Source organism: Arachis stenosperma, chromosome 10, assembly GCF_014773155.1.
Source record: "Arachis stenosperma cultivar V10309 chromosome 10, arast.V10309.gnm1.PFL2, whole genome shotgun sequence".
NCBI classification, from domain to species: Eukaryota; Viridiplantae; Streptophyta; class Magnoliopsida; order Fabales; family Fabaceae; genus Arachis; species Arachis stenosperma.
In genome coordinates this window covers 133845238-133865121 of record NC_080386.1, presented here as the reverse complement: position 1 = coordinate 133865121, position 19884 = coordinate 133845238, and the positions used below count along the sequence as shown (strand labels likewise).

Genomic DNA, 19884 nt, shown 5'->3' with positions numbered 1-19884 from the left:
ATTTTAAAACAATCGAAATTTGTTGTGGTGGGGCACTGAGGATGTGTCCCACTCTCAAGTTAGAACCTCCCCAGCATAGAGATATATAGGCCAGTGAAAGTGTACAAGAAGAACTAGACATTGATACCTCGTAGCATGGAAAAGAGATTGGCGTTTTATGTATCACAAGTGTATTATTAACCTTAATATTTCATCATAAAGAAAATATAACATGCAAAATCTTTAATATGGACCATAGTTGTTAGGCTTAGTCAGCTGAAAGTGGAGGACAGAACTCATCCACTAGTTTCACATAACATTGGACCTAGAATGTTGTCAAGACTACGTAGATCGGAGTTTGTTACTTTGCACTTTTATTTGCACCTTTCCTTTATGATAAGAGTATTTTTATTTTTTAAGCATACTTGGCTACTTGACAACTTGACATTGAGAAAACTTGTATATATATAAGCACTATACAAGTTAAAGCTTAGATTAAATAAAGATAATGGGGCTTATAGATATCTTCATTGCTTCATCCATGCCGGTGTTGAAAGTTTTATTAATCACAGCACTTGGTTCATTTCTTGCTTTAGATAGTATTAATATATTGGGAACAGATGCAAGGAAGCACTTAAATATTGTGAGTTTCTATTTTATTCACTCATTATGTGTTATTCTCTTTTATACTATAATGTTTTGAAACTCTTCTAACTCCATTTATTTTTTAAAAATACTGGTCCATTTCTATATATTCAAATTGGTTACTGCTTATAAGTTTTTTTCTATGCATCAACAGTTAGCGTTTTACGTATTAAATCCAGCCCTGATAGCAGACAATCTAGCCAGCACAATTACATACAATAGTATGGTGAAACTGTGAGTGAGATTCTGTTTTCATTCATTGTCAAATCAAAGCGAGAACAACCAATTATCTTAAGAATTCTATATTAATTGTCATTACCATTTATGTTCTCAGTACATTTTCCATTATTGTATTGTATTTTGAGACACCAGTCTTTTAATTTGTGTGACATAGGTGGTTCATGCCAATAAACATACTTATCACATTTGTGATTGGTTCAATTCTTGGATTGTTGGTTATTCACCTAAGCAGAGCACCTCAGCATCTGAGGGGTATTATTATTGGTTGCACTGCTGCAGGTATTTTTAACGCTACACTAAAGTTTTATTCAAATTTTTTAAAATAAAAATATGTGGGCATCAATCACAGGAGTATTGTTATTATTTGGTTCTTGAAACAGGCAATTTAGGGAACTTGCTTTTGATTATAGTCCCAGCAGTGTGTCAAGAAAAAGGAAGCCCGTTTGGGGATCCTCATACTTGTAGCACCTATGGAATAGCTTATGCTTCCCTCTCACTTGCGGTAAAATTGTTTATTTAATTTACATATTCTATTTTGCGTATAAAGTTTATGCATATTTATTTACCATTAAACAAAATGTAAAACTAGATTCCACATTAAATGAGACAAATCTCACGCCCCCTTCAAATAGTAAAGAAATGTATATCAACTTAGCATATAATACAAAAATAATGCAAATAACATTTCAAAAATAAATTTGCTTGGTAACAATGTAATTTTCCCATCCCATTGTACATATATAAATCATGTTAAATTTATGAGAATCACAGATATAAAAACACAATAGAATTTGGATTACAACATAAATTCCCATGCAAGACTTATCTATAATCCTTATTATTTTATTTTATTTTATTTTTTTTGACAAACTTAGAATTTAGCCTTTCTACCCTTTCTAGTCTCCAACTCAATTAGTCAATTCATACTAAACTATAATTTACTTTGTGCGCTTATCGTGATAGTTCAGATGGGAAACGTATATTTGTGGACCTATGTATATAACATAGTCAGGGTCTCTACAAGAGGAACAAGCAATTGCAATAATGCTGCAAGCGACCACAACGATTCTCCAAGAAAGTACTCAGAACCAGAGCTCCTTAGTTGTTCAGAACCTTTACTTGTATCCAACAAGAATGTTAAGGATCAATATGTTCTCCTACCCTGCACTACCTCTGAAGCAAAACATGAGGTTCTTTTTTTTTTCTTTTTTCCAATGCAAAACCAACTACCTATGATTAAGGAAGAAAAGAAAGAAATAGTCACATAAAATAGTAGACAGCAGTAATTTAAGATATGTAGGCCATAGCTGTTATTTCACCTTTATTATACTTGGAATGCAATAAGTTTAGGTATTAAAATCCAATATCCAAATGAAATAGGCAACCACATTTTCTTGTGGGAGCACTAAATTTTTCATATCTATAACTGATAAAGTGATAAACAAATACTGAAAGATAAAACATCAATATACAACATTACTCCACTAGTTTTGGCTGCATTATTGAAGTTGAAGCAAAGTACTGAATAGACTACTGAATGGCAGGTGGCAGGTACAGATAACATGTCAAACCGTCTGCAATTATTCCTTAGAAAGGCCAGTCTGAAGGAAGCATTTGCACCATCCACCATTGGAGCGGTATGGTTTACATTACATCTCCTTAATCATGAAAGCTAACATGGTTGAACAACTTGTACCAAACACTAGAAGTCTAGGACATGGTTGAGGAAAAAGGAGACAATACATTGATGAATTAAAATTTCATGGAATCAAAAGTCAGAATTAGATATAACAGCTTGTTATTGACCTAACCATTCACTATTGAAATTACTTCACATAGTTGATTTCTGAGTACTTAGAGCAGATTTAGTAAACATCTAATTTTACGAAAATAGCCTCAATGGCGGGAGAAAAAAGTTGATTATGAACCTAAAATAAGCTAATCTAACACTTAAATCTATGTTCTATTTAACATTGAGACATCCTGTGTAGATTGTTGGGTTTATAGTTGGATTGGTCCCCCAAATGCAAAAGGCTTTGATTGGCAATGAAGCTCCACTACATGTGATTCAGGACTCAACATCCTTCTTAGGGTATAAAACTATAGTCTTACATTGCTATATATTTGAGATGTAAAATTGGTTTCAGTTCTCTAGTTGACTTAATCCACTTCTTTATAATAATATCTTTTAATGATGGCAGAGATGCAGCGATTCCTTCTCTCACTTTGATAGTTGGGGGAAATCTCCTTAAAGGTGGTAATTGACAGAGTCTCCTAATGCTTCATTTTCTTTTCCTTTTTTCACAAGAGTCCTAACTCCTCAATTTTCATGTTTAAATTCCCCATTACATAAGATTACAGGAACCTAACAGTGGCTAGGTTTGTTATAGGTTTGAAAGGATCAGAAATTGATAAAAGTATCATTATAGGCATCATCATTTCAAGATATATAATCCTTCCTGTGTCTGGAATCTTCATTATTAAATGGGCAGCTCAACTAGGCATGGTGCAGTTAGATCCATTGTATCAGTTTGTTCTTCTGATCCAGTATGCAGTTCCACCATCCATGAATATAGGTGCTTATGCTACACTAATAGTACTTTACACTAAGGTAATATCTGAATTGATGTGGAGCTAAAACTATCATGCTATGTATCTTTTGTAGGAGCTATCACTCAATTGTTTGGGATAGGAGAGAAAGAGTGTTCTGTCATCCTACTGTGGTCTTACCTTGTGGCTTCAATCTCTCTAACCTTTTGGTCAACGTATTTCATGTGGCTTGTATCATAAGTCTTTTGAACCTAGGGATATGTTGCTAGTAGGAATTTTGGAGGGAGATGAAAAGGAAGGGTCCAAAGTAAGAAAGGCTACACTTTATACTTCACGCCTTTTCCTTCCTCCTCCAAAAATCAAACCTCACAAACAAGAATTCCCTGCAATTAGGGGATAAAAATCTGTTACATTTTGTTCCAATAGCAGATGGTGTATGCCATTTGCTCCATTTAACTTGTACAGTTTCAAGCTGTATTATCATGCTTATTTGGTTGTATATAAACTAGAAATTTTAACGAGTGACCAGTCAGAAAAACACTTCACAATCTAAATTCTTTTTTACCATCTTTAAAACAGTTCTTGAGAAGTATGTATAGTATGCCTTCAAGGAAACCAAGTAAATAAGTATTATCAAATAGAGGATTCCTACATCAAAAGATAACAGTGCTTAGCTTCCTAAAGACAGTCCTATTCAGGTCATTAAAGTGAGAATAAAATCAAATTAACTAACTACTATCATCATTCAGGCCGTATACTCTATGGCTTAGGTAACTGCTAAAAAGGAATTGCAAAATTTGTGTTAAATTAAAATCAACTATTAATGGCTAACAGAAGATTTCATGACCTCAAACCTCCTTCCAGAAATTTACCTCAACCCTTAAATACAATTTAAGATCAGCTATGGCTACAAAAGAACTATGAACAAAGTAACTAACTACTTTCATTGCAGAAAACATCTGTATCATCTTTCATCATATATGCACCAATAGATATCAGATTTAAATCCAGTTACCTAGATATGAATCCAGTTACCAAACTTACCTCCATCAGCTACTTACTTTCTTCAGCTACCAATTCACTTCCTAGATTTAGCCTAACACTCTGAGCCTTAACAGATATTTTTAACTTCTGCTCCTCCATATTTTTTAGTAAGCCAAACAGGTTTTGCCTATACGATTCACATCGCTGCCGAGCACCCTCTAACTCAGTAGTCAACTCTTGAATTTTCTTATCCTGATCCTACAAAGAAAATTTTTTTAACTTCAATAAGGATGTTATATCTGAGCTGGCATTCTTTAGAAATTAAAATCCAAATGTACCATTCAACGTGCATCAAAAAGACATTCAGAAAAGATTGATACAAATAGAGGTCCATATATATACCTAATACTGAGAACAGGGACAGAAAAACAATTCTTAATTTTCTTAATTATAGTGTCTAATATGAAATAAACTTAATAGGTAACACATACATTTATTGATGCAAAAGCTGTCCAGTCATAAGCATGTCTAGATCTCCAACAGATCTTTCATGCTCAACAAAAAGAAAGACATCCATTTCAAATAAACCCTCATAAGACTTTTAACTATATGATTATTTTATCTGGAAGTTGACATCTACATAAATCAAGCTCTGTTGATTTATTTACTCCTCCTAATACCTAAATTATCCTTTTGATTCATAAATGGCAGCCAAAAACCCTCACTAAAACCAATATCTTTGGCATGATAATATATTGCAATGTATGCTTATCACTGCGTTTTAAATAACAAATGTGTCCTGTTTAACATCCCCTTTAATTTTTTCCTGTCTGTCACTATTCAAAACTTTACTCCCTTCTCACGATCCTTAAGAGAAAAACATATGATCAAATATAGACAATTACATATATGCAAGATAAGCCGAGACAGTAACCAGATTTTAAAGCAATCAAACTGCATGTTTGGGAACGTGCACGTAATAATGAATCGAGTCTAGTTTTGCAAACTATAACAATTCCAAAGTATAATGCATGCTTTTTTAACAAATATGACATCAAAAGGAATATAAAAATTTCTATTGGAAGGGAAAAGGTACTGACTGTATCACTAGATTGACTACTCTCATGGTTTTCATTATTATCTGAAGTACTTTGCACGGGTGCTGGACGAGGTTTCTTTGCATCCGCAACCTTTTTCGCAGCCTCACGTAGACCATTCAGCGCAACGCTATAAGTATCCAACGATTCTGCCCCCATTTCTACATAACTCATAATTTCCCGGCTCAAACTATCGTAGCGAGAGGAGTAACACTCTTCCAGACTATTTTGCAATTCTCGAGCTCCTTTATCCAACAAGATACTCTTTGCGTTTCTCGTCCACCTTTTCAAGATGTAATGGGACGGAAGCGTAAGAATATTGATGACTCTAAAAACTGCTAATATGTGCCTACAGACAAGACCCGCAAACTCAAACATTTGGCAGCTGCAGCTAGCTTTCTTCCTGAATACATTGAACCTAACAAAATGCGCCCTATTCTCCTCCCCGTACTTCGCCACTCGATAAGTAGCTTGTGATCTTGCATCATCCATCAACGTAGCAGCATATGCAAGGGTCTCAACCAATTCCTCTTGGAACCTTGCAAATATTTTCCTCGTGTAGAGACCAGCCGCTTGTTTTTCCATTGGAGAAGGAGTTCTCAAAACTGGTGCGGTATTCAGCGTATCATAATCCTCCTTCACTTCCTTCTCATATCGATCCGCGACTCCTTTCTCATACTGCTTAATCAGCGTCTGGACGGTAGTCGTGGCATTAATAAACCCATCAAAGTACGAGCTGCTAGTATCACTCCCATGGATGGCAGACAAATCGCCAAAAAACGTGTCGCGGAGATAAACAGGCACCCATTGATGGCGATTCCTGTACATCAACTGAAGCCATTCATTATCCAGAAGCTCATACCTCCCAACAAGGAACTTCCAGCTAGACTCAAACTCATCAACTGTCTCTGCCAAGTTCACGCACCGTCGAAACTCAGACTCAAACTCAGGATGCACTCCACACACATCAATCAGCCTCTCCTGAACCTCACCGAACACGTCCCACTTGGAGAACCGGTGACGAGTATCCGGGAAAACCTGCAAGACAGCAGAGTGAATTATCCTGTCCTGATCAGTAGTAATCGACACAGGATGCCGGCCGTACATTGCCTGAAGCCATGTGGTAAAAAGCCACACGAAGGACGCCTCGGATTCGTTGAGCATCAGGGCGCAGCCGAAGAGCACCGGCTGCCCGTGATGGTTCCATCCAGTAAAAGGCGCAAAGGGGACCTTATAGCGTCCCCTCCGATACGCCATATCGAAGACAACAGCATCTCCAAAATATTCATAATTCCTCCTGGCATTGCCATCAGCCCAAAAGATGTTACCTGAGGAACTCTCCGAATCGCCCTGGAAGGAGTAGAAGAATCCAGAAGGATCCTCCTCACTCATCTTCTTCAAGAAATCGAAGACAAGCTGGTTCCCACTCCCGAGGCTCCTCTTAGAAGATGACGTCATGTAGTTCTGGCAGTCAACTTTTGTGAAGCCGACGTTGTCGATGCCGCCAGACTCCTTGATGAGTACCGTCATGACCTCGGCAGCGCCCATGCCAGCTGCGTGAAGAGTATCGATGAGGCTGCGAGCGGCACCGTTGACGCGGCGGTGGGAGCGGAGGCAGTGGACCCTATCGGGAGGGACGAGGTCGTGGTTGTGGTCTTTGATGAACTTGGAGATGTACCACTTGCCGAGTGGGCCCTTCTTCTTGACGGTGATCTGAGCTTTGCATCCGACACGTGTCACGGAGCGGTGGCGCTTAGGGTCGTGGTTCTCAGGGTTGCGGCGGAAGCCCTCTCGGGAGCATACAACACGGCGGCGGATAACGGAGGAGTCCTTTCGGGAGCGGAGACAAACGCTGACGCGCGTGCTGAAGCCGATGCGACGCGCGTAGGCGTTGTAGAAGGCGCGTGCGGATAGCTCGGAGTCGAACTCCATGCCGATGTAGGGCTCAGTGGTGCTGTTAGGGTTTGAGTTGGAGGAAGAAGGGTTGTTGTAGTTGTTATTGGTTTGAGGATGTTGTTCTTCTTCGTCGTCTTCATCGTCTTCTTCCTCTTCATCTTCTTCGGATTCGAATCCTGTGGCTTCCATCTCGAGGTCCATGGATTGGGGAACGTTGCGATGGCGCATTTTGGAATGTTGGAAAATTATGCGATACAGTGAACCCCCTTACGCTAAGGTCTACGGAGGAGCAACCCAGATAACAGAGAAGCAACAGAGTGCGGATGTTTGTGGCTTATTACTACTTCTTTTAGTTTGTTAACACTCTAGCCCACCCCCACTTCCATGTGTTTTTATTTTTAATAAAATTTTTATCAAGTGATTATATGTAGATGGAAAGTCATAATTTTATATAAAGTTGATAGTTAAAGATTGTTGAATAATTTAATAAATTTGACTAAATTATTATTTAACTATTTTTAATTATTAACTTCACATAAAATTTACTGCATTAGTACCTTATATTATTATTAATCCTTATCTAAATTCCATTCATAACTAATAAATGTAAGATTATATTTTGTTACTGTTTTCAAATAGTAGGAACAAAAATGCCAAAAAAAAACAAATAATAAATAAATACATATTTTACCAAATTAATAGCCTATGGTAAAAAAGGACACAAATTTGTGTTCTACTTCCTTCGCTATTTAAACAACCATATTTATCAATACAAAAATTTAACTACTAAATCAATTATAAATATAAAATACATATTAAAAATAAATTAAATAATATATACATAAGAATTAATTTAGTTTAATGATTGAATTTTGATATGTCCATATATTTTTGTTATTTGAAAAAGAGATTAAGAAATTAGATAGTGTTTGGTTGATGTTCATATCTCAATGAGACATAGACACGGTGACACATGTCTGCTGTTTAATTTGGTGAGACACAAATTTTCGAAGAACACGGGAGGATACCGATGAACATAGAGACACTAAATTTGTGTATTTCTAATTTAATGAGACATTAAGACACAATTTGTGAGACACTGATTTTTTATTATTTTATCCTTATTGAATTTTTAAAATTTGTTCTCTTATATTTCCAAACTTTTTTTCTCTTCTTTTAGATTCTATAACTAAATTTATCATTCTCTTTTAGATTCTACAACTAAATTTATCCTTATTAAATTTATCTTTTTAGATTCTACACAGAAAAATTGTACATTTAATTTTTTTTATTTATTTAAATTTTTATTAATCTTTGATAAATTCTGAACTTTAGTTTTTTATTTTTTTAAAAAAATTATATATTTAATATTTGAATGATAATTTAAGATGATATTAAAAGAAATAAAAAATATTAGAAGAAATAAAAATTTAATGGTGATGATATGCAGTGTTTTGGGTAATGGATATACAGTGATGGTGGTAAAACTTGTAATTGAATAAAGGGTAATTCAATCTTTTTTAAATATGTGTATCTTATTCTTTATTTTTGCCAAACACAATATATAAACACAAATATTTTATGTCCATGTCTTTAATATATGTGTCTTTATATCTATGCCTCATCATATACATCAACCAAATGGAACCTTAGGAAACAAGGCACATGGTTAATTAAACCGCGTTCATAACATGTTCACGTTTCTTATCTTCCAATATTCCAATTTTATCTCTTTAAAATTTCTCAAGTTTCATCAGCTGTAATCAAACACGATACTATACTAAGAAACAAATCTATAATCCCAACTGAATTTTAATCTCTCTAATGATTTCTCGTTTCTGCCCAAGTTAAACTAACCAAAACAATTGAATTACTGTTTTTTTCATAAAAAGTTGGTAAAAAAAAACGAGGTCACTTGAAAAGAAAAAACCAAGCTACATTGTCCAACAATGTGTTATGTCACATAGAAGCCTCACTCACTCAAAAGAATCAACCCAGGTTATGTAGTAGTACCGTTATAGAGCCAAAACTTTTGAATACACTCGCAGCAATCTTTCATGTTGACAATGCAACATGTCAAGATTTTACACTTTTATTTCCAGCCATCAACTAGCTACTTAAAATTTAAAAAAAAAAAAGGTGTAAAAAAAAAGGGCAAAAATGGCTACATCAGAAAATTGAGTACATGTTGTCAAAGAGATGACAGGTTGTTGCCGGAAGATGCAGACATTGCGGCCAGAACTTCCGTGACGGATCCCATGACGCTCAGCGCTGCTTTCAGTACCTCTTGCGGACATCCCGGCTTCACAATTGTTCGAACCTGAAACAAGAACATAAATCAGATGAAGCACAAGTTTGAAGATTTCATTATGAAACATTAAGATAATTATGTCTTAAAAGGTTCTTGCACTGACCTGTTCTAGGTACTCCTGAAGTTTCTTGATGCGACCCATATAGTCCTGATCTTCAACAGAAAGACTTATGGGCTTGGCATCCGCGCCGGGGCCATCGAACTGAAGCGGACCTGGATTTCTGTAGATATCATCCATGAGGAAGCTTGTGGCATTTTGTCTCAACAGGCTGCAACCAAGAAATCATTGTGCATAAGATCAAGCCCATCATAACTATCAAGAATTTAGATCACTAATCATGAATCAAAACTCCATCTAAATAGTCAACCTAATTGCAAATATAATTCTTAAACTATTGAGACTTAAATTAGGTCAAACTATATTGGATCTGAATTCTGATAGTAAATTACATCTTATAAAATCAAATAAATAAACTAACTAATCAATGGAATTAACAAATAAAATTCTTCAGTTAATCTTTTATTTCGTATTCAATCATAGAAACATTTATGCCGGGATGCAATCAAAAGTCTTACTCATAAGCTTTGCCTCTCAAATCCACAGTAGCTGGATGAATGGCAGGTTTTCCAATTGATGTGGCTCCAGGATTTGGAGACCAGCGCTTCACTGTCATCATAGCCTAGAGTGCATCGCAAACAAACGAAACAAGTGAATATTCACCATGATCGATGGTATCAAAATCGAAGTGTTTGTTGTCAGGAAAAGAACAAAGGAATACATACTGTGATTGGTGCAGCACCACACTTCCACTTGTTCACAGGATTCTTAAGGTTAGTTACAGTTGCCATGTATCCATTTAAACCGGCAGCCAGTATGTGGTAGCAGATGTGACCGAGAACCTAGAATAATATCGAAAAGTTGTTAATAAAATAGGGAAGCATGAATAGATGATGCTGATCAGAAAGGGTCCTAAAGAAACCAAATCAACTTACATATGCATAGTCACAGTCAAATTTCGATGGCAGAGATCCACGAGCTTGGTAACCAAAGAAATGGCAAATTGCGTTGAATTTCTTCCCCTTGTAAGTGCCTTCTTTCTGTCAATAACAACAAATTATTGAACATCCACACAGAAAAGGATAATTTACACTTCATGTCACTAGGAAGCAATCAAGGCCCAAGAGTAAGACCAGGTTATTTTTGGCATCAAGGATCAAATTGGAACCAACTAGATAGGAGAAGTGCAATTCAAGGTCAAGCCATGCAAAACCAACTCATCCTTTATAATTTAAATCAACACTAATATTTTGAAAAAGCATCCACCATATTTTTACAAGGAATCTGACTCATTGCAGTGGGGAACACCACAAAGGCACAAACAATCAAATACATAAAACTTCAAAATTTAAGGAATAGAAGACAATGCAACCGAAACAATAACCATACCTGACGCTTGTTTATCTCGGCCTCCACAAGGTATGCTAGTAATTTCTCGGTCTCGATCTGCAAGATATTAAAAAGAAGACATGAAGGGACTAAAATTCTAACAATTTATGTGAACAACAAATCATCTGTTGATTATTACCTGAGATAACTGTGCAGAGTCATCTGATTCAGGGTAGAGGAGTAGCTGCAACATTAATATCATTGTTAGATTTATCATTACCATTACACATTAGAGCCAAATTTACACAAGGTCAGTTTTTAACATGACAAATGAACCAACCTGCTTCCTAATAAAGGGTGGAAGAAATTCAAACAAAGCAGATGCCCATGGTGAAAGCTGAGAAGATATCTTGTCAGTGGGGACACCTTGTCTGAGTAAACCATGAATTTCCTGAGGAACAAAAAGATAATAGAGGTAACATTAAGGTTTCATACTCTATCATGGAAGACAGAAAAACTGAATGATAACAGCTAAGCTAACATCAATGACATAAAGGGTGTTTGGAATGGGGGGAAAAGTTGAAAATGATTTAAATATATATTGAATTGAGTTGAAATGGTTTATAAATAAAAAATTGTGTTTTGAATGAAATAATATATATTGATTTAAAAATCACTTACTATGTTTGGAAAGCATTAAAACTAAAATCAACAGTATACAAATGCATATAAATGATTCGAAATGTTTCATCCCAGGTGGGCCCAGACTGCTGAGGAGGGGGAGTTACCTTTAAGAGTGCATACACTTCAGGAATGCTCTCAATTAGTCCTTCTGGCAGGAGGATTACTCCGTGATATTTATCTGACCAAAGACAAAGGAATATGGATCTCAGAAATGAAAGGAAATAAACAAAGACCGAGTCAAGGAACTGCAAATAATCCACACCTTGCTCTGCCCTAGCCTGAACTGCATTACAAATCTGTGTTGCAATATCAAAAAGGGTAAGCTTTGATGCGGCAACCTCCTCACCAAGAATAACCTGCACAGATACATTATTAAAGTATAGTTTGTCAGCAAGGAACTATAGCAATTAGCAGGATCAGCCATGATGGATGCAAGAAAAGAAAAGACTAACCATGTTTGGATGGGACTGGAGGGTGCACTCCAATGCAACATGTGATGCCTTACGTCCCATAAGACGGATGAAATAATAATACTGGAAAAGAAGATTTCGTCAGAAAGGTAGTGAGAAGAAAACTAACTAGAATAAAGAGCTTACACAAGCAAACAAAATATAAACATATGAATGTGCCTCTTTACCTTCTCTGCAGAGAGGGCGTCAGTGCAGACATTGCTGATGAGTTGAGAATTCACCTAATTATACAGAAACAACATATAAAAATCAATTGATCATTATTTCATAGTACAATCTTCCAAGCTGACATGGCACAAAAGTTATTTGCCTATCATGTTGAAAACAAGTTGTCCACTGTTGCATTTTATAATAAGTGATATAATCAACACTACCAGCTTCTGAAATAGCAACATATCTCCTATACAGAGCCTAAAAACCATATTAATTGTGCTTCATCATACGTTGAAACTTGAGAATCATGCAAACTGAAGATCGAAGGACAAGTACCTTGCAAATTGTATCAAAACCAACATTGGTTTCAACAAACTGGTTCTTAAGATCTCCATTCAAAGTTACAGGAACACCAACCACCTGCACAATCCCAAATACCTTAGTCTTCTATGATATAATAAAAAACTGATGGGTTTCAAACCAATCAATTGGAACAACAAAATATATTATCCCATTGTTTCGCACATAGGTCGACAAAATTACAAAGGTCCAGAGCAACCTGTAATATACCTTTGTAGGGCATTTTGCTACTGCAAAAGTTTCTGCAAGCTGCGCAGCATCCGTGTTTGATGTCACACCTAAAATATCATATATGTCAATGGTTAGAAACCTCTTTTGAAGCTCAAGTTAAGCAACATACGAAGTTCCAACAAAGGTATACCTCCAATGATAACAAGGCTATCAAGCTTCAAACTGTTGCATGCAACAAGTGCAGCATTAACTTGTTCTGTTGTCCTAATCTGATCTTTTGTTCGTCCAAGCAAATCATAACCGCCTAGAAAATTAACAGCCATAGAATGATAATAAGTGAAAAATTTTCAGACAAACAATTGAACCAGTAATAGCAGCAAATTTTACTTGTCACAACCAACCTTGATTTTTGTATGTTGAGAGAATTTCATCATTTATCTCAAGATATTTCTGCACAAATAGACCTTCCGAACCACCTGCATAATGAAACAAGTGCACTCCAATCTAGTTACTCATTCTCCCAACAGATACTCTATTTTACTTTAAGGTAAAGATAAGTACTCTTAAGAATTACATTGCATAAAAGTAACAAACACATAAAGTGTATGCATACCTAATTTTACTCAATTGTAGAAAATTGATAACTTTTATATTAGGCTAAGATAAGTACAAAAGTAACATCAATACACAAAGTTCATATATTTTTAGTAAATAAACAGAAGCTCAAAAGAGATCCATGATGAAAATTACCAAGGAATCCAAGCAAGACATTTTCAGGGTTGTGAATCTTGAGTGCACTGTAAAGACCCCAAATAACATTGTGTCCACCAGGAGACTGTCTCCCACAGAAAACAATCCCCACCCTGCAACAACCAACACCAACAAAGATTCAGAATCATAAGAACCAAATCATTCAAGAACAGGATTGATGAAATGATTGGAAAACTGACCTGATAGGTGGATGCTCAGTGATGATCTGAGCATCAGGGACCTTAGCAGTGGCTCTAAGGAAGTGAGCCAAAGGCTGTCCATAAGTGTTTGGAAAAGCCCTCCTTATGGTTGGGTCATCAGCTGGATCAGCAGTGGTGGTTGCATCACCAAACTCAACCCTCACAGTGGTTCCCTGAAAGAATTTAAAATTGAAACCAAAAGGGTCAACTCAACCCAACCCCCATTTCCATGCAAATCAGAAATAAATAAATAAACTTTATTCCAGAAAGAGTAAATTAAGAATTGTTAAAATGAGATCTGATGAGAGAATAAAAAGAGTGCGTACCTGTAGGCAAGGAGGAATCTCTGGCTCATATAAAGATCGAATCTTTTGAAGATCTGAGAGCTCTCTGGGAATACCATAGTCAGAATCCATGGATTTCACAATATTCCTTGCTTTGCTTTGCAGCGAGAGAATATAGAAAATGAACAAACACAAATGATGATGCTGTTGTTGTTGTTGGTAGAAGAGTGTGTGTGGTGTGTGATGTGTGATGTGTGATAGTGTAACTGAGGAGAGTGTTAGGTACCCTTGTTTTTATAAGAGAAGAGAAGAAGAGAAGAAGAGAAAACAGAAGACAGCTACTACTACGACCTTGGTTTTATGGTTTACCCAACTTTCTCTTCAAATTCAGAACCAGTGACCCATTTCAACAACCTAACAAGCCCACCGGATTCGGGTCCTTTATCCATTATCCGAATATTCTCTTCTCTCCTTTTATTAGCAAGAACCCATTCACGCCTTTGGTTTCTCTTTTTTTTTTTTTCCTACTCCCAACTCGACACGTTAAGAATTAATCCGTCGCAAATCTAAGCTCTATTTAAAGATCTGCCGTTGGCCAATGAATTGCTGCATGTACAAGATAAAATTCGAACTCCCGACACCTGCTTAAGTGGACGAGTGAGTCGACCACTCGACCAACTCAAGTTGGTTAAGAAAAGGGTTTTTTAAACCTTTAAATCATTCTATACTACGACTACAATAACTAAGGAGGTATTTATAACCTTTTATTAGGTTAAAACAAAGAAAACCCTAAAACCCATAAATATAAGCCCAATCTAATAATTAAATAAATAAAATCAAAATATATCAAATTAAATTAAAACATTCTAAAAATGTAAATTAATATAATCTTCTAAATAACAATTGAACTCTTCATATCAAAAACATTTGAAGCACGTATCAGATAAAGACTAATTTATCGTAAATTTGAGCTCATTTAAAAATTTATTATTGGCCAATAAGTTATTATATACAAAAGACAAGATTCAAATCCCAACACTTATTTAAGTAGACGAGTGAATTGACTACTCGACCAATTCAAATTGGTTATTTACATTTATAATTTAAAAGATATTAAAATTAACTAATCATATTAAATATATGTAAAAATAAGTTGGTAGTATAAAATATATATTAAAATATAAAATATATATTCAAAATATATATATTTATATGTAAATACATAACAACTATTTTTAGTGTAAAAATAGTATTTTTGAAAATCAATTCATCTTTAATGTTTCTTATTCAATGTTATACTTTTTATTAATTAAATGAATCTTAACTCTTAATTTATTATATTTTGTATTGATAATTTAAATTTAAAAATTTTTTTCTCTCTCTTTTTTATCTTTAATATCAGATTATATTTTCAAAAAATAGTACACTTTTTTTTTCAACACGTTAACATCTGCCTAAAAGTTTTTTCAAAAAGATAAACAACTAATTATGAAATATATTCTATTTTTATTGTTAAAGATCAAAACCCCAATTACATAATTAAAAAACAAAATAAGCTACAATCTATAGTCTCATGGTTTAAATTTTGTAATTTATTCAACGTACCGTTGTCAGCTTTTTGTCATATTCCAGGGTTGAACAAAAGAAGGGTGCAAAGAATTTGTATTTATAATTATTTTACAATAAAAGATTTTTTTTTCCTCCTCTAGAATGAAGAATATTTTTTGCTTTGGGAATAATAGGTGCGGTATGTTGGGGAATATGATTTTGGACTTTGGTGCCATGCCACCATTAGGTGATGAAAGGGATTTGGACAAGTTTTTGTTGAATGAAGCTTAAGACTTATGGTAGATAGTGTTGATTTAGAATAATAATATAAAATATATTTTAAATTGACTCAAGTGGTATATTAAAATATGATTTTCATGAACTTGCCAACTGCTTTTTGCCATGTATATCATGATTATTAGCACAAAAAGGTCTTTTCCAAAACGAAAAGATTAGGATGGAAGAGGAAATAAATAATGCAAATTGCAAGTTTAAGATATTGTTTGCATGGTCAAAAATTAATTCGTCACGGATCGAAACTTAATTTAAGGGTCTGTTGTCGCTGATTAATAAATTACTGCATGTAGCATGCGAGATTAAAATATCTGATACTAAATAGACAGTGAGAACTGATCACTCGATAAACTCAAATTGATTAAAACATAGTTAATATAACTATGTTAAAGAAATTTAAAATTTAAAATATAAAATGAAAAAAAAGGGTGAAAACCAATAGTCAATAATTTTTTTTCTTCATCCTTACTCTCTATTATTTTATTTTATTCCTATATTATTTTGAATTGATTAACATTTTGCAAATGTAAAATAAGTTTGACTTAGTTTTGGTATTCAATACTTTAATTTTTTTTTTAAATCGAATAAAATAATTCAATCTAAACTACAAAAACTTATATATCAGATTATATTATTGGATAAAAAAAAAAGAAAATTGAATTGATTTTTACTTTTAAAAATCTAGCTAGAGTTGTTATTATTTACCTCCTCCAAATTATGTTCATACATAGAGTCGTATATTTTTAATGAATTATTGAAATTATTTTTAATAACCAAAGTCAATTATATTCTTCAACAATGTTGACTTCTACTCTGCTAGAACCCAAAAGATAATAGTAAATAACTAAAATGTGTTTTTCTTTTTAACAAATAGCGTAACATGATGGTTGATTCCTTCCCAAGCAATGAGAAATTAACATTCTACGCCATGGTTTTTGGTGACTTCCAATTATGTGATTATTTCCCCAGCCCAAAACTAGGGACTAAGTTAAACTTGAGAAGAGAGATTTAATTTTCTATGAGTTGAACAGAATAGTTTTATCCCTTTCCTTACAATGCCTTCTGTTGTTCAAGCTAAAGCATCTAGAAGTTAATAATATTAAAATAAGAATAGAAGTTTTAGTTTTTTTTTTTTTTTCAAAAAAATGGAGAAAATCATTTGACACAATTGATTTGATAAATAGAAGTTCATTAATTATATATAGAAATATATACCAAATTACTTAACTATATGCATAAAAAAAAAATAATCTCAAATATAAATATTATATTAATATAAAAATCAAAATGTTTTTTGTAAATAATAAATTAATGAATCTCTTATCTTATAAACTCTTCACTCTTTCTTACTTTCTTCAATGTGAGACTAATTTCATAAACAGTCTCACACTTAACATTAACCATTAGCACTCACCAATCACATACAGGTCTGATTTCAAATGAAGCTAAAAAAAACCTTCTCAGAATCTCTCATAAAATTACACCCAAGTTTTATGGCTAATTAACCATGGTTGAATTAAAATTCAACTCATCTAGCACAAGATTTGAGAAAATCAAAGTAAACATCTCAAACACATTTCATTAATCAGTTTGTATTATTCATGCACATACAAATCTATATAAGCAAACATTCACAGCAAAATCTCTTCATTTCAGAGATGGACAATGCTTCATTTCAAAAGCTATAGCTTCTGGTTGTCTTATTTATGTTGTTCATGCAAATAACAAGAAGCAACAGGAACCAATTGCAGGTCATCTTTTCTTCTAACAGTAACTCCAAATTGCTCAGTCATGTTCAAGTCCTCACATTTCACTCCATTAGGAAGCTCCCAATCAAAGTGATACAGCAAATATGCAAGGGCCAGCTCTACATTTATCAAGCCTAATGTGATGCCTGGGCATATTCTTCTTCCAGCACCAAATGGAATGTATTCAAAATTGCTTCCTTTGTAGTCAATGCTACTATCAATAAATCTCTCTGGATAAAACCTCTCTGCTTCACTCCAGTACTTTGGATCTCTTCCAATTGCCCAAGCATTCACAATCACCTTACTTTTCACAGCTATGTGATATCCATTAATCTCACATGCTTCTCTGCATTCTCTTGGAATCAAAAGTGGAGCTGGAGGGTGTAACCTGAGGGTCTCTTTGACCACTGATTTCAAATACTTGAGTTCATCCAAGTAAGTCTCATCAACACTTCCACTCATGTCGAATATCTCTCTCACCTCGGCCTGTGCTTTCTGCATTACTCTTGGGTCCTTCATCATCTCTGCCATTGCCCAATCTATAGTAGTTGATGCTGTCTCACCTCCAGCTCCAAATATGTCCTAAGAAGTACATAATGATCAATTAGTTTAAGCTAATGCAAACATGAGTTTAATTTTGATGCACTGACAGTGAAAAGCATTTTACACAGTCTTGCAATTACATCCGTTCTTTTGGATGACCATTCACGTGGGAAAATGTAGTTATTTTTACTGATGTGACATTAAGTAATTAGATGCACGTGTAAAACTACTTCACACTAACAGTGCATCAAAATTAAATTCTGCGAACATATCCAAGGGGACACCTGAAAAAATTTATGCAAACACTAAACTATACAAGAGGGAAAAGTAGCTATTTTACAATTCATGCAAAGATATATTAGATTTTACAATTTTTTTTTAAAACTTACCTGTATGATGGCTTTAATGTTATCTGTGGTTATGCATATATCATGGCAGGATGCATTACCACCCTCAAATTTTAGTAGAACATCCACAAGATCATGATCTGATTCATTTTCACCTTCTTTGGCTCTTAACTTTGCCTCTCTATGCTCATTGATGATGTTTTCAAGGATTTGATCACTTTGTCTTTGAAGCCTCTCAAGCTTAGGCCTCAAGCCACTGACGAGTTGAAGCCATTTGGAAGAAGGAAACAAGTCTCCTAAATCAAAACCTGCAGCAACCATTGTTGCTTCTTTTATAACTGAAATGTAGTTTTCTTGATCTTTACACTTCATGCCAAATGCAGCCCTGGAATTGATTGTATATATTGATGAAAGTACTTCTTCAGTGAGATTGACAGTTGATCCTTTCGCCGATGCAATCCTTTTTATGAGATTGGTAAGCTCTTCTTCTCTTATTGGCTGGAATGACTTGACCCTTTTGGGGGTGAAAAGCTCCAACATGCAAATCTTCCTCAGCTGTCTCCAATAATTTCCATAAGGTGCAGAAACTATATTTGTTGAACCATAAGACATTATTTCTGTAGCCAGAATTTTAGGCCTTGATGCAAACACAACATCATGGGTTTTCATTACTTCTCTAGCATATTCTGGTGAAGAGATAACAATGGTTGAGATCTCTCCAAGTTGAAGTTGCATCAATGGTCCATATATATTGGCCAAATCTCTTAATCTTCGATGTGGTTTGGATGTAACAAGATGGTGTATGTTTCCTATAATAGGTAGCTTCCATGGCCCTGGGGGTATGTTTGCAGTTGACTCAATTTTCTTGAGACTCCTTCCAATTATCAGGGCCAAAACAATACAGACTATGAAGGTGACAAGAGCTAGCAAGTCAAGGATCAGAGAATCCATGGAACAACACAGATAAAAAACTAACAACTGTTGTTTGATGAGTTGAAAATTACTGAGGCTTTGGTTTCTGCTTATTGCTTCTTGTTTTAGCCGATTTAGTTATCCAGCAACTAAGAAGACTTGGTAATTTTCATTGTCTGTTTGCTGCTTTGTTATTTCCGTTATATCTACTGCTTAAATTGTATCATATGAAGAACTTGTCAGAAAAAAAAATATTAAAGTATCTTTTTTAATAGGCCCCTCTATTAGTAATAATATACTAATACGTTTTAGTACGTTTAATTTTGATGTA

At 34.5% G+C, this 19884-nt stretch overlaps 4 protein-coding genes across 8 annotated transcripts; 1 reads left to right on the top strand and 3 right to left on the bottom strand.

Annotated features, from left to right (window-relative positions):
* Nucleotides 1–451: 451 nt before the first annotated feature.
* On the top strand, nt 452–3753 carry LOC130957843 (protein PIN-LIKES 3-like). Its single transcript, XM_057884688.1, has 10 exons — nt 452–622; nt 779–858; nt 1019–1143; nt 1245–1366; nt 1833–2054; nt 2409–2501; nt 2856–2956; nt 3066–3118; nt 3255–3440; nt 3530–3753. Exons 1-10 carry the CDS (start codon nt 488–490, stop codon nt 3652–3654), a joined length of 1242 nt encoding a protein of 413 aa, XP_057740671.1. The 5' UTR covers nt 452–487; the 3' UTR covers nt 3655–3753.
* On the bottom strand, nt 1858–7766 carry LOC130954694 (protein FAR1-RELATED SEQUENCE 5-like). 5 transcript variants are annotated; one of them, XM_057881452.1, is made up of 3 exons: nt 5499–7766; nt 4459–4656; nt 1858–2094 (listed from the first exon to the last, which is right to left on the bottom strand). In XM_057881452.1, the coding sequence occupies exons 1-2, from the start codon at nt 7617–7619 to the stop codon at nt 4468–4470; spliced, it is 2310 nt and encodes a 769-aa protein (XP_057737435.1). In that variant the 5' UTR covers nt 7620–7766; the 3' UTR covers nt 1858–2094; nt 4459–4467. The 5 variants fall into 5 exon arrangements, with proteins under 5 accessions (XP_057737435.1, XP_057737434.1, XP_057737436.1 ...); XM_057881451.1 differs by lacking the exon at nt 1858–2094 and adding an exon at nt 2101–2574; XM_057881453.1 differs by lacking the exon at nt 1858–2094 and adding an exon at nt 2101–2522.
* Nucleotides 7767–9287: 1521 nt separating this feature from the next.
* On the bottom strand, nt 9288–14541 carry LOC130955537 (pyrophosphate--fructose 6-phosphate 1-phosphotransferase subunit alpha). The gene is made up of 19 exons (XM_057882417.1): nt 14204–14541; nt 13878–14050; nt 13678–13790; nt 13329–13403; nt 13118–13231; nt 12967–13034; nt 12733–12816; nt 12411–12464; nt 12226–12306; nt 12036–12129; nt 11878–11951; nt 11430–11540; nt 11289–11333; nt 11150–11206; nt 10696–10800; nt 10486–10602; nt 10279–10382; nt 9806–9971; nt 9288–9711 (listed from the first exon to the last, which is right to left on the bottom strand). Exons 1-19 carry the CDS (start codon nt 14291–14293, stop codon nt 9583–9585), a joined length of 1854 nt encoding a protein of 617 aa, XP_057738400.1. The 5' UTR covers nt 14294–14541; the 3' UTR covers nt 9288–9582.
* Nucleotides 14542–17641: 3100 nt separating this feature from the next.
* Nucleotides 17642–19692, bottom strand: LOC130954240 (cytochrome P450 71D9-like). The gene is made up of 2 exons (XM_057880971.1): nt 18684–19692; nt 17642–18333 (listed from the first exon to the last, which is right to left on the bottom strand). Exons 1-2 carry the CDS (start codon nt 19590–19592, stop codon nt 17704–17706), a joined length of 1539 nt encoding a protein of 512 aa, XP_057736954.1. The 5' UTR covers nt 19593–19692; the 3' UTR covers nt 17642–17703.
* Between the last annotated feature and the right edge of the window lie 192 nt (nt 19693–19884).

Bases quoted from the DNA above. Each gene is read 5' to 3' on its own strand.
- LOC130954240 (XM_057880971.1), bottom strand. From the start codon at position 19,592: ATGGATTCTCTGATCCTTGACTTGCTAGCTCTTGTCACCTTCATAGTC. The intron at 18,334-18,683 runs GTAAGTTTTAAA...TGTACTTCTTAG, and splicing joins ACATTAAAGCCATCATACAG to GACATATTTGGAGCTGGAGG.
- LOC130954694 (XM_057881452.1), bottom strand. From the start codon at position 7,619: ATGCGCCATCGCAACGTTCCCCAATCCATGGACCTCGAGATGGAAGCC. The intron at 4,657-5,498 runs GTCAGTACCTTT...TTTTCTTTGTAG, and splicing joins GTAGTCAATCTAGTGATACA to GATCAGGATAAGAAAATTCA.
- LOC130957843 (XM_057884688.1), top strand. From the start codon at position 488: ATGGGGCTTATAGATATCTTCATTGCTTCATCCATGCCGGTGTTGAAA. The intron at 859-1,018 runs GTGAGTGAGATT...TGTGTGACATAG, and splicing joins TACAATAGTATGGTGAAACT to GTGGTTCATGCCAATAAACA. The intron at 2,502-2,855 runs GTATGGTTTACA...CATCCTGTGTAG, and splicing joins CACCATCCACCATTGGAGCG to ATTGTTGGGTTTATAGTTGG.
- LOC130955537 (XM_057882417.1), bottom strand. From the start codon at position 14,293: ATGGATTCTGACTATGGTATTCCCAGAGAGCTCTCAGATCTTCAAAAG. The intron at 13,791-13,877 runs GTCAGTTTTCCA...TGGTTGTTGCAG, and splicing joins ACTGAGCATCCACCTATCAG to GGTGGGGATTGTTTTCTGTG. The intron at 10,383-10,485 runs GTATGTATTCCT...GATGCACTCTAG, and splicing joins GTGGTGCTGCACCAATCACA to GCTATGATGACAGTGAAGCG.